General features: G+C 38.2%; 1 protein-coding gene across 3 annotated transcripts in view; it reads left to right on the top strand.

Moving 5' to 3' along the window:
• CACNA1I (calcium voltage-gated channel subunit alpha1 I) overlaps window positions 1–16262 on the top strand; it is a 411460-nt gene that overhangs the window by 374382 nt on the left and 20816 nt on the right. For all 3 annotated transcript variants that reach the window (XM_060777091.2, XM_060777092.2, XM_060777090.2), the window contains exons 27-30: window positions 3848–3957; window positions 5147–5280; window positions 6110–6180; window positions 15680–15758. In XM_060777091.2, the coding sequence (XP_060633074.2) occupies window positions 3848–3957; window positions 5147–5280; window positions 6110–6180; window positions 15680–15758 (394 nt within the window). The remainder of the gene's footprint in view (window positions 1–3847; window positions 3958–5146; window positions 5281–6109; window positions 6181–15679; window positions 15759–16262) is intronic.

Here is a 16262-nt window from a genome sequence, read left to right as displayed (position 1 = left end):
TATCAGAAGCAAACCAAGGGTACATCTGTAATGTATTTAAAGAACACAAAGTTTTAAAACCTGGCATTATATTAAATGTTCTTTGACCAGTAACTGGCCACCTTGAGTGGCTCTGGTGTTGCTATAAGAAGGTCCTCCATTGTGCATGCGTCAGGGCTCAGACTGTATTGTAATAGGTGGTGTGTGGTTTCCTCTTCTCCACACTCGCATGTCATGGACGCCACTTTGTGGCCCCATTTCTTAAGGCTGGCTCTGCATTTCGTGGTGCCAGATCTTAGTCTGTTCAGCACCTTCCAAGTCGCCCAGTCTTCTGTATGCCCAAGGCTGCTAAGAATACAGATTAGAACTGTACAAAACATGTTACTCCATCCTTAATCTGAACCTTATATTTTTCACTAGAGACATCATTATTTTTTTACCCTTTCTCTTGAAAAATGATATATATTGCTGAGGGGAGAAATTTTAAAGGGAGCTGACCACAAAGATGATTATAGCAGGCCAGAAGAATCTAGTTGGCAGTTCTTAAAAATCAATCTCTATTTTATCCTCTATAAAAGCAGAGACTATTGGCACAGTAAAATATTGCTTTAGCAGTTTGCTGTGAAATGGATGAGACTTCCTTTCTTTGATCCAACATCTCTTTTGCTGGTTATGCACTATTTTATAGAGACCCTTGAAAGTTCATTTCCATGTGTGGATGAGTGAAATGGTGTGAGAAATATGCATATAATCTCTCTAATTCTAAATTTGAAGGATGCTGTTACCTAATTGATGTACATGTATTGGAGGAGCTTAGTTCAATAAGCTCTTGGCTCTCATCAGTCAGTATGTATAACATGAAATAAAGGTGTTTTTCCCCCTATCTGGGAATACAGAGGGATGATAAAGAAGATCACACTCTTTTCTGTGTTCACACGTATGTTAGGAAACCCTACCTCCTGGACCTACTACCTTCAAGGGGCCATTTAAGACTTGCTCTTTTATTTCCAGAATCTGAAGTAGCCGGGACTGCAGTCACTCACTCATCTTCCCTTTCTATTGAATTTCAAAAGCAAATTTGGTACCCCTGTAGTTCATACCTTGTGTTAAAGTACAGCAGCTCAGGAGGGCATGCTGTTCTGCTACATTTCAGCCCTCTTTAGTTCTTTGGCTGGGTGATGGTTTTATCCACATGTTATACCACTACATCCTTTGGAAAAATTACGAGGGTTGAATGAAAAGTAATGTCTCCACCTTCGTTACTCGAGTTTGGATGGGAATATTTTAATAAATCAAACGCAGAAATAATTATTAGAATGTGCTCTTTAACTACCACTATTGACTTTTCCACATAATCACCAGACAACTGGATACATTTCTGCCAACGATGAACAAGTTTTCTGAAGCCGTCACAAAAGAAGTTGACACTCTGTTTCCGCAACCAGTGTCTTACGGTTCTCTCAACGTATCCATCGTGCACAGCTCTTCCAATAGCCAAGTAAAGCAATAATGTGACCCACACATTCTTGTGAAATGCCGATTATGCATTTCTCTCTGAATGATACAATAATTGTCCTGAATCAATCTGTCAACCTTTCGCTTGTGAAACTCAGTGGTTTCTGTCACAGGACGTCCAACTCTTTGTTTGTTACTCAAGTCAGATGTTCCCACCTCAACATCTTTAAACTTACTCACCCAACGACACACAGTACTCACATCAACGCAATCACAATACACAGCTTGCATTCTTTGATGAATCTCCTTTGGGGGTGACACCTTTTGCTGTCAAGAATTCAATGATTGTACAATGCTTAAGTCGCATTGACCAACCGTCTGCGCAGGGTTCCATACTTCGCACTTTAACAACACAACCATTCAATGCTAAGCCTTCCTGCCAAAATGGAACTGTAGAGGAGAGTCTACTGGACAAGGCAGTACCTGCCGCAGACCAGTACTGCCATCTGTTGAGGAGTTACGAAGGTGGAGGCATTACTTTTCATTCAACCCTCATAGTTCTCAGCCTCTTCATCAAAGATCAACAAAGCTACCAGCAATGAACCATTCTCTCTTGAGATTCTGCCTTGTTTATTTCCTAATCTGTTATTAAGGTGAAAGCTGCCCTACAATGCTGCTGAGGTTAGACATACTGTAAAGTGATGTTTTGGCCCTCTTCAACGCCACCCACTCTCATTCAGAGATGCAGAGAATGATGCGCTCAGAGCAGAAGAATAGCTCAGTAATGCTGTGGCAAACGATGCAGCATGACTCATTTTCAGCTGAAGAGGATGAAGCTTCATGATTGGCCAATTTTTGTATGATTTGTTGTAGTAACAGAGGCCATCTGTGTTTAATACCATATCCTCTTCTGAATTACATTCTGTTTTGAGGTTTTATTTTATGCTAAAATGAATACACTGAAAATAAGGTCCACAGTGTCACTTTGGGCTAGCCCTTCGCCCTCATATATGTATTAAGCATCTCCTTCTATAATGGTTGTAATCATATGCCTTTTCTTCTTTCATTTTAGCACTTGAATTGAGACTGTAAAGGCATAGATATTTCCCTGAGATTAAGCAGCATAGATCTGAAGAGAACTATCTTAAGCCAGCTATGTAGATGATTCTGCATTATACTCAACATATGTACAAGTGCATCTATGCACATTGCTCTTTGCAAACTGAAACATCTTCAGTTCTTATATCCTCAAGGTTTCTTTCGGCACCTATGTGCATGCCTTTTCCAAATCATGTGCTGATTGTGTCTTTTCATCAACTCATGCATTTGTGAGATGTCCTATTTTTCATGGGTTTTTTCCTAAAGTGCTTTGCACATTTATCTGTTCAAAGCTGTTTCAATATTTTGCTTTGCATTTGAATCTCCTTGAGAGAGGGGAAGTGGAATACAAATACTATAAATTAGGTAAAGGTAAAAGTTTCCCATGACATTAAGTCTAGTCGCATCTGACTCTGGGGGGTGGTGCTCATCTCCATCTCTAAGCCGAAGAGCTAGCGTTGTCCATAGACACCTCCAAGGTCATGTGGCCAGCATGACTGCATGGAGTTCCATTATCTTCCCACAGAATGCCATGTGTGATTCAGGGCATTTTATCCTAGCACTTAAGACCTGGCTTTTTACTAGAGCATTTGACCCATGTTAATTTTAATATTTGTATGTATGTGTTTTATCCTGTATAATTTCTGTTATGTAAATTGCCTGGAGCATCTCGGATGGAGGGCGATTAATAAGTAATTAAAGATGATGATGATGATGATGATGATGATGATGATGAGAAGTGGTACCTATTCATCTATGCACATTTGCATGTTTTCAAACTGCTAGGTTGGCAGAAGCTGGTCCTAACAGTGGGAGCTCACCCCACTCCCCAGATTCAAACTGCTAGCCTTTTGGTCAGCAAGTTAAGCAGCTCAGTGGTTCAACCTATTGCATCACCAAGGAATCCATATATATATATAGAGAGAGAGAGAGAGAGAGAGAGAGTTATATAATTAACTATAAATTAATACAATAATTTTTTTAAAGTGAGAATGAATCCTCTTGGAAAATCACTTGGAGAAACAAGAAAAGGTTGACACTAGGATTAGCCAATCAGTGCTATTCAGCAACCATGCTCTAATCTTGAGTTTGGGGATACTATAGGATTGCTAAAATGAACAGCCAATCAAAACTGTTCTCATTTGGCATATACTGCAAAATATTAAACTGGGTTTCCCCCTGAATTCAGTGCAGGAAAGAAAATTATACTTTTCAAAAGGCACTAATTTAACTTCCACAGCTTCATCCTCTTGATTCTTGATTAATCACGGGCCAGCTTGATGTTATTGATGTTCTCTTTTCCTTCTATTTATAGTCTCTGGAGACTGCCCTCAAGTACTGCAACTACATGTTCACTGCAGTCTTTGTGCTGGAGGCAGTTCTGAAGCTTGTGGCCTTTGGGCTCAGACGCTTCTTCAAAGACAGGTGAGCAGAAAAGATGGTGAGTCATATTCTAAGGGGCACAGAAGATCATAGGTGATCATAGCACTCCTTATGCTAATGAAAATATTGCTATGTTCTGAAGAACAATTAAAGTCTCAGGGTTTACTTCCCAGTATCCTTTGCCATGGGCATGGGGAAACTGCTATCTATTGTTGGGGTGGGTGTGAATGATTTGACAGAGAAGCAGAGTAAAATATGTAGTGTAAAGATAGGGGAACAAAGTATTAAACAATGTAGATTTTGGATTTCAGAATTCCAGATATGGGATACTCAATCTGTAAAAATATAATTATTAGATTGGAGACTAGAGAAGGTATGGATAATTTTTTTATAGGCAATGTCATTCAACCAATCTCCTAAAACTATAGAGTTGGAAGAGACCTCATGGGCCATTGTGTACAACTCCTTGCTCAATAGAGGAACTCCAGCTAGAGCAGGCATAGACAAACTTCAACCCTCCAGATGTTTTGGACTTCAACTCCCAGAAATCCCAGTAGCTTACCAGCTGTTAGGAATTGTGGAAGCTGAAGTCAAAAACACTTGGCTTGCCCATGCCTGAGCTAGAGCATCCACATCTAATATCTCTCCATCTATCTAGGACAGTAATTGGCTCCTTTGGTTCTAAAGTTGTTCCACATTACCTGTCTATTTGTTTACCTTTATGAAGTGGTTATCCCTAGTGTTCTACGTATCTCCCACAGTCACCACAGCTCAAAGTCTACGACATCCACAAATCATTCCCTTTAATCTTCAGTTAAGAATTCAAAAAACATCAGGATTGGCAGAGCTAAGAAAGTTGCTGCCATTCAAAGCAAGAAGGACTAGGCTAGAGAGGATCATTGATCAGTCCTTGGCATGCCTAATTTGTTCAAAATATTAAATCAAATTTACTCAAAAGGAAATCTCATCAAAACAAATTAAGTGGCCAAAATGATGGATGGCAAGTCACTAAATAAATATGGATTTGCATGGGTTTTTTTCCAATTAAAACATTGGAACAGTACTTTAGTATAAAATTCCAAATAACCTGATCAAAACCTGTATCTAATGTAAAAGTGCCTTGGCTGTTGTTTGTTTTTTAAATAGAGGAATACATTTAGATCTATTTTAAGTGATGAAGAAAAGCTGAATTTTTAATTTTGTTTTGTTTTGTCTTCCCGATTTCTTATAGGTGGAACCAACTAGACCTGGCCATTGTCCTCCTCTCTGTCATGGGCATCACCCTGGAGGAGATTGAAATCAATGCTGCCCTTCCTATCAACCCCACCATCATCCGTATCATGAGAGTGCTGCGCATTGCTAGAGGTGAGTTTTGTTTGTGTGGTATGTCCCAGCAATGCAGACAGCATGCTGGGGCAGATGACAGACACAGATCCTCTGAAGATGCGAGCAATAGATGCAGGCAAAACGTCAGGAGAAAATGCTACTAGAACATGGCCATACATCCCGGAAATGACACAACACCCCAGTAGCATGACGATGTTTGTCAAATTTGTGCCTGAAAAGTATATTATGTATATGATGAAAGTATATAGACTGAGACCATAATCATGGAATCATTTAATTGCATCGATAATGGTCAGCTATTGTCAACAGTGCTGTGGATTTTGAAGAGGCACAAATCGAATGTGAAAGGGAGAAACGTACCAAGAGGAAGGGGTGTCAAGTAAACCCTTGTTGGAACCGTCTTCCAACTGGAAATGTATGTTCTCACTGCAAAAGACCATACAGATCTAGAATAGGTCTCTACAGTCACTTGTGGGCCCACTGCCAAACCTCTCCCCCTGGAAGACAGTCATATTCAGCCACAAGTGATAGCCTATGATGATGCCGTTATCCAGTGCTAAAGCATCCCTGAGAGAAGCCTTTAATTTCTGCTTAGAAATTAGCAAAAAATGAGAATCTTCCACTTTCTGACATAGTCTATTTTAATGGCCTTTACCTACAGAAAATTATTTCTAAAGTTTAGTAGCTGGTTGATGTTTCAGAAGTGAAAAATGATGGGTGATAAAAAGTGATAAAATTGGATACTAGAAGAGATAGTCTCCATTTATTTCATATTTTCCTATATGAAAAACAGAGCACTGTGTACTGTCTGAATACTCAATGTCCTTGGCTTTACTTCTCATGACAGTTTTGAAGCTATTGAAGATGGCAACAGGGATGCGAGCTTTATTGGACACAGTTGTGCAAGCCCTGCCACAGGTAATGGATACCATTTCATTTTATGTACAAGTCTCTGCAGGCCAAGTTTGACCCCAAGGGAGTGGGCACTATGCCCCTTTCAGCCAAACCTGTTCTATTTGTAACTTTTGGAGAATTTGGGGCAGGAAAGAGCTTAAAATCAACATGCTGGTTGACTATTTGGATGCAAAAAAAATTGAGGGTTCTAATGCCTTGTGTGGAAAAACAGTGAGCAGACAAAAGTCATTGGGGTCACATGGACCCAGCAGACCTTACAACTTCTGAGGATGCCTGCCATAGATGCAGGTGAAATATCAGGAGAGAATGCTTCTGGAACATGGCCATACAGCCCAAAAAACTTGCAACAACCCAACATTAAAATAAATATATAAACTCATTGAAACAAAAAGACAGAGAAATTAAGGAAGACCAAAAGATAAAACAACATCTTAAAGACTGTTATCAGGGTCTATACAAAAATGAAGAGGGCCCAACAGAAGCAGTAATAGAATACATTAAAATCAAAAACTACCAACCCTCTCAGAAGCAGACCAAGCATGATTGAACTGATCAATTACAATACAGGAAATTGATGAGGCTATTCAGAATTTAAAAATAGATAAATCTCCAGGCCCAGATGACTAAATGGCAGCATGCTACAAGATGATGAAAGACAAAATAACACCAATATTACAAAAAATCATGAATTTCAATAGATCATGAATTCTATACTGGAAACAAATCAAATATCAGAGACATGGAAAGAATCCAGCCTTGTCTTAATTCCCATTTGCCTATATTTGTTTTAAACTGCCCTGAGTCCCCTTGGGGAGATAGGGCAGGATATAAATGAAGTATATTAATATTAATATTATTAAATATAGATTATAAAATATTTACATCAATATTGACAAACACAAATTTGACATTAATTAAAAAACAAGTTATAAAATATCCAATTAAAAACATTTCTAACAGCAATATAATCACATTCAAGTCCAGTTCAGTATCCATAGTTCCAGTCCATAACCTGTCCCTTACCAGTTCTCACAAATCATTGCGATTACTTGTTGGCCTGGTACTCAAATGCCTGGTCCCAGAATCATGATTTGAGCATCTTCCTAAAGGGAAGGATAAAATATAATTACATTATTTTACATAATGTAAATAATTACATTATTACGTTATTACATTATATTTTACACAATGAACTAGATAATGTGGAACCATTTTTATGTGTATGAAAGAAGGATATGTAAAAAGTTGATGGTATATTTCAATGAGAAAAAAAGACAAATGCTCACCTTCATTGCAGTGGGCTGAGGAGGTGACCTGTGGATATTAACCCTGCACAGAGACTTACTTATATATCTGCCTCTCTCTTCTAGACATTTCAACAGATGTCTGCCCCATAGCAGTTCTCTACCTGTTTTATTATCTGTCCATGTATTCATTTACATTAATTTATCATTTAATTCCATTACTCTTCTTCCTGTTATTCTTGCAATTAATTAAACTACTTAAAATGCAAAAAATAATAATATTTAGTTATTCATTTTTAATGGTAAATCTAAGAACTTTTGATTACCAAAACAAGCCTGGTATAAATGTTCAATGAATACTTTCCCTTGTCATCTTCTCTAGTACTCATAGGCTTCATGAGACTAAGGAATGTGAAAATATCTCATACTTGATCTATTTTATTGCATTTATTCAAATCCCTCATTCATTTTTTTCTCCTGCTATTGTTTCATTTTGGATTGTAAGACTTTATCTTCTTCTCACATAGAAAGACATTGCATTTTGCCATTATTTTTGTAAACTGCTTTGAGTCACCCCCAGGGGTGAGAAAAGCAGTATATAAATACTGTAAATAAATGAGTAAATAAATGGTTTAGTACATCCTTTTCTGAAACCCAATTTGAAACAAGAATTGTAAGAAAATGCTGGTGAGAGTCTGAGCAACTCAACAAACTCAAGGCTGAGATTTTCACCTCTCTAGTTCCAATTCTGTGTGGATTGCAATTATCAGTCACGCTGATTCAGCATGCTTGCCACTTACAAAAACACTAAAATTGTTCAAGTAAGCTAACGTCCATTAGCTCCACTCATTTTCATTTCACAGCTCAGAAAGAGAAACTATTCAGGTAATTAGCTCTTTATACGGTGGATTCTTTGATCCATTTGAGCCTCATTTAATACAATACTTTTATACTGTATTAAATTATTTTACTATTACTTTTGATTATTTCACTGAGCTCTGGATAGGACATTTTCTGTGTTAATTGTAAATTTGCTATTCAAAACGAGGACTGCAACAAAGCAAAACAGTATTAAATGTGAATGTATTTCTGTTGCAGGATGCTTAATATCTGACATGTTTTTGGCACGGACCAGCATAAAAAACACAGATGCTATCAATATTGGTCTCCTCTAAGACTAGGACTGGGAAAACATGGAAAGCATGGAAACCCACTGAATGGCAAATGGGCAAATGAAAAAGTAGAGGCAAATCTTCTCTGAATAAAATTCACTAAGAAAACCCTACCATAGAGTAATCATAAGTCAGTCATCTTGAAGATTAATGAAAACCTATGCAGGTGTTCTCAGAAATAGCCTGTTAAGTTCAATTGACCTACTTCCATGTACATTGCATAGGATTGTAACCTAAATGTGTCAAAACACCCACTTAATTCCTCCAGGGGAGAAAGGTAGCAAGCTGGGAATTTGAGAGTGAAAATCGTTGGTGGAAGAAAGATTAAGCAGCATTTCGATAGAGTATTTGTCCACTCCCTGTTCTTTCTTTCTAAGAGCTATTTGTCTGGTTTCCAAACGAAATGCCACGGCAAAGTGATTTTATACACAGAATAATATAAAGCAGTGTAATAGCTATTTAGCCCTCTGCAGCTACTCTCACTATTAAACGTTTTTTTCAATATATGTGGTGTAATAATGATATGTAGAAGTGGTCCAGTTCTTATCCAAATAAGAGATAGGTGAATGAGAATAAAGGTAAATCAAAACAGGATGAAAATAAATTGACTTGATAAACAAACAGTAAGTAACATAGGAAATGTAAAGCTCTGATGGCTACTGAAATATTTTCTGCAATTTATACACATAAAGCAGCATTTCTGAACCTGGTTGTCAGAGGGGTCGCCAAAGACCATCAGAAAACACAGTATTTTATGTTGGTCATTGGGGTTTTGTGTGAGAAGTTTGGCCCAAGATTATTGTTGGTGGAGTTCAGAATGCTCTTTGATTGTAGGTGAAATATATAAATCCCAGCAACTACAACTCCCAAATGTCAAGGTCTCTTTTCCCCTAACTCCACCAGTATTCACATGTGGGTATATTGAGTATTTGTGCCAAGTTTAGTCCAGATCCATCATTGTTTGAGTCCACAGTGCTGTCTGGATATAGGGGAACTACAACTCTGAAACTCAAGGTCAATGCCCACCAAACCCTTACAGTACTTTCTGTTGGTCATGGGAGTTCTATGTGCCAAATTTGGTTCAGTTCCAACACTGGTGGGGTTCAGAATGCTCATTGATTGTAGGTGAACTATAAATCCCAAATGACAATATCAACCCCCCCCCCAAAAAAAAGTTCCACCATTATTCAAATTTGCACATATCAAGTATTTGTGCCAAATTAGCTCCAGTGAATGAAAATACATCCTGCATATCGGATATTTACATTACGATCCATAACAATAGCAAAATTACAGTTATGAAGTAACAACCAAAATAATATTATGGTCGGGGTTCACCACAACAAGAGGAACTGTATTAAGGGGTCATAGTATTAGAAAGGTTTAGAACCACTGACAGAGAGAGTTACATCGTAAGATCAAAAGGACATGTGGCCCAAGTTGGAATCCAATATTTAATACAGGTAAAGACTAGGCAGCCAATAGGTATTGGTTCTTCCCTTTGAATCCAACTCACTATGAGCAGAGCCTGGGTAGCTACACTCTCTTTTGCAAATATTTAACTCTAAAACTCACATTTCAAAATATAATAGAAATGGGAAAACCAAAATATTACTGCACTGTGATCTACTTATTCATTCAGGAGGTAGAAATCAAGCCAGGTTACAACTAAGTGCTACATGACATCTTAGTGCATCCCTGATGTAGAACAGGGTTAATAAACTCTTTTCTGTATGTCTCGATTCACAAGAATGCAACTAGTAAAAACATTGACAGATATAATTAGAAGGCACAAGATATAACAGTTTGTTATAGCCATGCAGGTTTGGATTTGGTCATTGGTGCCTTTGTGGGAGAACCTTGACAATGGAAGAAAAACAAGACATAAATGAACTAAATATATATGACTGTTTATATACATGTATAAGTCAACCTCAGTTATGAGTAAAGGGCAAGTTTGGGGACCAAAGTAACAGATTTTGATATGACCCCATGGATAAGTCAAGGGTTATTCCATGAAGAAAGGAAAACATCAATGCCACCTAGGGGACAGCTGGCCATTTTCCATGCAGGCATTCCAAATGGCAGAAGCAGGCATTCCAAATTTTCCATACAGGCATTCTAAATGGGTGAGAGCTGATTTGAACCTTGGTCTCCAAAGTTGTAGTTCAGTGCTTAGATCAGGGGTCCTCAAACTTTTTAAACAGAGGGCCAGGTCACAGTCCCTCAAACTGTTGAAGGGCCGGATTATAATTTGAAAAAAACATGAATGAATTCCTATACACACTGCACATATCTTATTTGTAGTACAAAAAAACCCCTTAAAAACAATACAATAATTAAAATGAAGAACAATGTTTACAAATATAAACTTATTAGTATTTCAGTGGGAAGTTTGGGCCTGCTTTTGCCTGATGAGATAGGATTGTTGTTGTTGTGTGTTTTCAAATTGTTTCAGACTTAGGTTGACCCTGAACGAGGGCCAGGTAAATGACCTTGGAGGGCTGTATCCAGCCCCCGGGCCTTAGTTTGAGGACCCCTGGGCCAAACAGTATAATTTCTCCAGTGGTGTAGAGAGCAAACGTCCTGTGATAATGCGGCATGTCTCATCCACAGTGCCACATCCACAGTTTTAGCGTGGTGAGATGTGTTCCACACTCGGCATGTGTACTCAGCCGCAGAGTAGCAAAGCCCAAGAGCAAATGTCTTCACTATATCTGGTTGTGATCCCCAGGGTGTGCCAGTCAGCTTTCGTATGATATTGTTTCTAGCACCCACTTTTTGCTTGATATTCAAGCAGTGCTTCTTGTAGGTTAGAGCATAGTCCAGGTACTGGGTGTGCTGCAATCCTCCAGTTATTTTAATAATCACACAGTACACTACAAAACTGCAACATGAAAGTACCAGAGCAGGATTTTTTTTTGCTTGCTTTTGTCACCTCATGATGACAAAACAAAGCCTATTTGCTGCAGAATAGCTGAAGACAGTGGGAGCCGAAATGTCCTGCTTTAGCATTTTAACATTTTTGTTTGGTTAGTCACTCTGATAAATATGTATTCTAAATGATTAACAGTATCCTTCTGGGATTCAGAACAGATTTATTTGAAGTGCTGTTTGGTCCTTTCCTCATTTCCCTTTTCATCATTTTAATGTGACTGCAGAGTTGGAGCACCAGATAAAAACCATTCTATTAAAAGAAGAACAGATCTGATTCTCTCTGCCTCTCTTATCTTCTTCATCTTGTTCTTGGTTTCCCCCGTCTGTCTAATCTGTTATAAAGCCTTCTGTCCCAGGAGAAGCAATACCTCCTCCATCTGGGCATTGCTTTGCATGTCGTGAAATGTCACCTGAAAGCCAGCAGCTGTATGGGGAGATCTGCCTGGCGCGCAAAAGGCAGCACTCATGAGAAATAGCTATTGATGCTCCCACTCCCACCCACCCACCCAGGCACATTAAGCCAAGCACAGACTGACAGAATTCCCCTTGATGAATGAGTGGCTTCGGAAAATCGGTGTGCCTCCCCCTCCTTTGATTTTTTTTAGAGAGAATTGTAAAGGAAGGAATAGTGGCACCAAAGAAATCTATTGATCATAGATCATCAGATCACCCCAGAAAGCCTAAATAAGGAAGCTTATCTTCTATCCATCTTTGTCTAAAAATGAAAAAAGGCCATTGATTTGTCAGGTACCCTCAATATGGTACCAAGCTTGCAAACTTTGTGTTTTGTCTGTTTGTTTTGTTAAAAATGTAATACAACTGTCTGGTTGCTCCTGACATGATAAATAAATAATATGGGGGTGAATGAAGTGAAGCCGAGACTTTTTTTTTAATAGTTACACATGAGAGTTACACAATGATCTCACATTCCACCACCGTGTTGTATAAATTAACTGAACTCCAGATCAGACAAAAAAGAAGGGAAGAAGGAATCTTGTGACATCCTTAACACTAACATGCAGTTTAATGTGTGTGTTTTATGCATTTCAATTCATTTCTTCAGAAGTATAATCTTTAGTCCACTGATATTATTGAACAGTTACATAGTTGTGGACTAATGACCATATCAGATGGGCTGTTGGAATTGCCACGCATCATAGTGAATCCAGTGGTACCTGTTAAAGGGCACATCGCCTAACTTATTTGTGGCTAATCTGTCTAATCTATTATAAAGCCTTCTGTCCCAGGAGGGGGGGGGGGGGACGGGACACATCAACCACTCTGTTTCCCCCTGTTGATCCACCCACCACTGTGTTGCCACCCACCATGCTGGTTCATCAATACTTTTGCGATGCAGTCCCAACGGAAGTAGCTCTACATCTTGGAGTGGGAACCAGCAGGCTCCATCACATAAATATAGATGAATTGGCACATACCACCAAAAAGTATCCCATTTGATGAGGTCATAATGCCATGATGCTGTTCACAAAGGCATGTGTAAGATCTGTGTGTTCTTTCTGAGGTATCCATGTAATACATTCTGCCTATCTGAAAATTTGTTCAGTTGAAGTCGTTATTTTGAGACAAAAACTTTCAGACTATGTAAAAATGTCCCACCAAGTAATTAAACCAGTGTGCTCAGAAACACTGATGCCTGTTCCTTGGCATATTATGCTAGGAGAAAGCATATAAACACTCTTTTCTTGTTGACTTGTGTTAGACTACTATACTTCTTTTGATAATTATGTATGTGAAAATAGAAGTTTGCCCAAACTTACAATTTCTTACCCCTCTGCTATGTTTTTGGCTCCAAAGGACAGGGTAGAAGAGAAATTACTGGTTGAAAAGAGTAACTACATGGGAACAGATCTGGAAGGGCTTACAATAAATAAATGTATAAGCTTCTCCCCTCAGCCCAACCTATCACTCACTTGAAAGAAAGTTGATTTTGATTCTTGTGTGAGGCTCGAATATAGCACTTACCCACTTTCAAGGACTTTCTGACATATTTATAAATTTCTAAATGTCTTGAAGTGTGATACTTGTGTGTACATAGGTGTGTTTCAGAGACAGATTTGGTACATGCACTGCTATCACATGAAGAAAACAGTCTGTCCCACTAAAAGAGAAAAAGGGATCCCCCTCCACACACACAATATTTTTTTCTTAATGGAAGTTTAGGTAGCAGCATACAAAATCACATCCTTTTTCTTCTTCTGGTGAATGATTCAATCAATTCATTTGCTACAAGCATTGTGGATTCTGACTGTGAATAAAAGCATCCAGCCACCCCTAATGCACATGATCATAGAATCATAGAATTGGAAGACACCGCTGTGCCAACTCTAGTCCAACTCCCTGTATGCAAGAAAAGCACAATAAAGTACGTCCAATGGCCATCCTGCCTCCAAAAAAAGAGCTTCCACCAGACTCAGAGGCATTGAGTTCCACTGCTGAAGAGCCATTACAATCAGGAAGTTTTTCCTATTGATCAGGTGGAATCTCCTTTCCTGATCATATGAATTGAACCAATTAATGAAATCTTTCAATACTTTTGTTCATACATCGTTTGTTCTAATATTGAAATTCTATATAGCTAGCCCAGTGTGTTCACTGTTCAGAAAATTTTTTCCATATATCTTTATTGCCAACTAGCTACACCCAACTATGATTCGCTGTGGCTGAGTCTGATATGAAATGAATGAGATAGTAAATAAAAGTATTCTTGCGAACATAGATTCACCGAGAATACACATCATTCAATTCAATACTCTACCTATTGTTGCTGTGTCTGGAATGAAAGGAAAGAAAAGAAAAGAGGTTTTTAGCAGAAATATTTTTATTGTAAAGCTAGTGTATTGGCTACATTAATGGTTTGCCTGTTTTCTGCATAAACATAAAAATCTGACCATTTACTGACTCTGGAGCATGTGACATATAAGTGACCCTGAGAGAAGAAATTGTTTTCTACATTCAACCCACACACTTGCAAAAATTTCCCCTGCACTTTATTGAAAGTCATAGCAAACACAAAGCATATTGGAAATTGAAGTTGTTAGTACTTGAACACCATATTGGTTGGTGTGAGTGGTATGCCAATAGCAACCAATCATAGCTCAGCTTTCATTTCTTATACTGCTGAAGTGAAATGACAGCTGCTGTGTGATCGGTTGGTTTTTCTTATACTGCTGAGGTAAAATGAAAGCTGCTTTGTAATAGGTTGTTGTTTCATTCACTGCTGAGGTAAAATGAAAACTTGGCTGTGAGTGGTTGCTTTGGGCATCACAGATTCCACTTTGTCTACTCCAGGGCTGCTAGTTTTACTCTAAATACATGCATGTTTACAAATCCACCGTTGTGTCAAAATTTCATTTTACTATTAAAACACGCGCATAGTGGAATGGAACATTGTGTCAAAATGTCAAATCAATCGACTGACTAATTTTAGAGTTTTGCAAACACAAACATACGCAGGCTGAGATTTCATATATAAAGAAGATATATGAGGAATGGGGAGGGGTACAAGAATGAGTATTGAACAGGGGCGTCTTACATTTTCATCTTCTTCCATTGCTGTCTAATACTAAAAAGCTTTCTATTATGTCAAAAAAGAAAATAATAATTATTTCTTTTCTAATCCAAATCAGAAGAATAGAAAAGTGGGTATACAGTAATATTAAACAGTTCAGGTTGAGACACATTTAGTTTGGATCCACCTATGTAATATCATTTTAGAAAATTTAAGCCATTTCGGACTTTGAGGTTAAGCAAGTGAACTGAGATTAGATAGATTCAGCTTCCTACTCCTCTTGGTTTTTTGTGTAGTTCAGGGTTAACTTTCCTAACCATTATCTGTGTAGATAACTAGATGTTTCTGTACTTCCCCCTCCCAGTTGCACCATGAAGAACTAGTAGTCTGTACCACTTATAAGCACCAGTAATTGGAGCACTAAAGTGGTTGCTGTTGTCATTTTTCCCATGCTACTCAAATATATTTTGACTGATGGTTTTACAAAATCACATTCTCCTTCTTGAGGAGAATTCAGTCAGCTTGATTCTTTATTAGCCCTTGAAGACATTTTGTCTCTGTTGAGTGATTTGTATCTCATGACACTTAACATTTTGTCTGTGCATCTGATTTACTTCTAGGTTGGAAATCTTGGACTGCTGTTCATGCTCCTTTTTTTCATCTATGCTGCTTTGGGAGTGGAGCTCTTTGGGAAACTTGGTAAGTTTTTGAGCACAGAGGTGAGTCATAAAATTACATGATGAGTAAGATTCTTATAATGTACCAGGCTTCACATTGGCTGAAATCCAGAAGGCAATTTCTGATTATTTTCATCATATCAAAGAATCTAATACTACAGTGGATTTCTTTTGTACGTCTCATTGCCCAGTTAGACTGAGCCTTCCTAGTGATTTTGTACTGTTCAGGGAATGCACAATCATAGCTCGGTTGATGCATTTGTCTTTCCTCCAGCTATTTTGGTAATTGCACAGATACTGTATTTTTCCAGTACTCTGAGCATTAGGACTATTGCAGAAATGCAGGAATTCCTGCCTCTGCAGCATGAGAAAGTTGTACTGGCATTTTAAAGGAGGTAATTATATGCTATCCCTGCCCTCATTTACTTTATCTAGAACAATTTGCAGTTAGCTTGAAAATGTTAAATGATAAGGCTGCAGAGAGAAAGAGATATGTCCAAATGGTCTCTTGGAATTATCCTTCTGT

Source organism: Anolis sagrei, chromosome 5 (assembly GCF_037176765.1).
Source record: "Anolis sagrei isolate rAnoSag1 chromosome 5, rAnoSag1.mat, whole genome shotgun sequence".
In the NCBI taxonomy this organism is placed as follows: domain Eukaryota; kingdom Metazoa; phylum Chordata; class Lepidosauria; order Squamata; family Dactyloidae; genus Anolis; species Anolis sagrei.
This window is presented reverse-complemented; position numbering and strand designations above follow the sequence as displayed.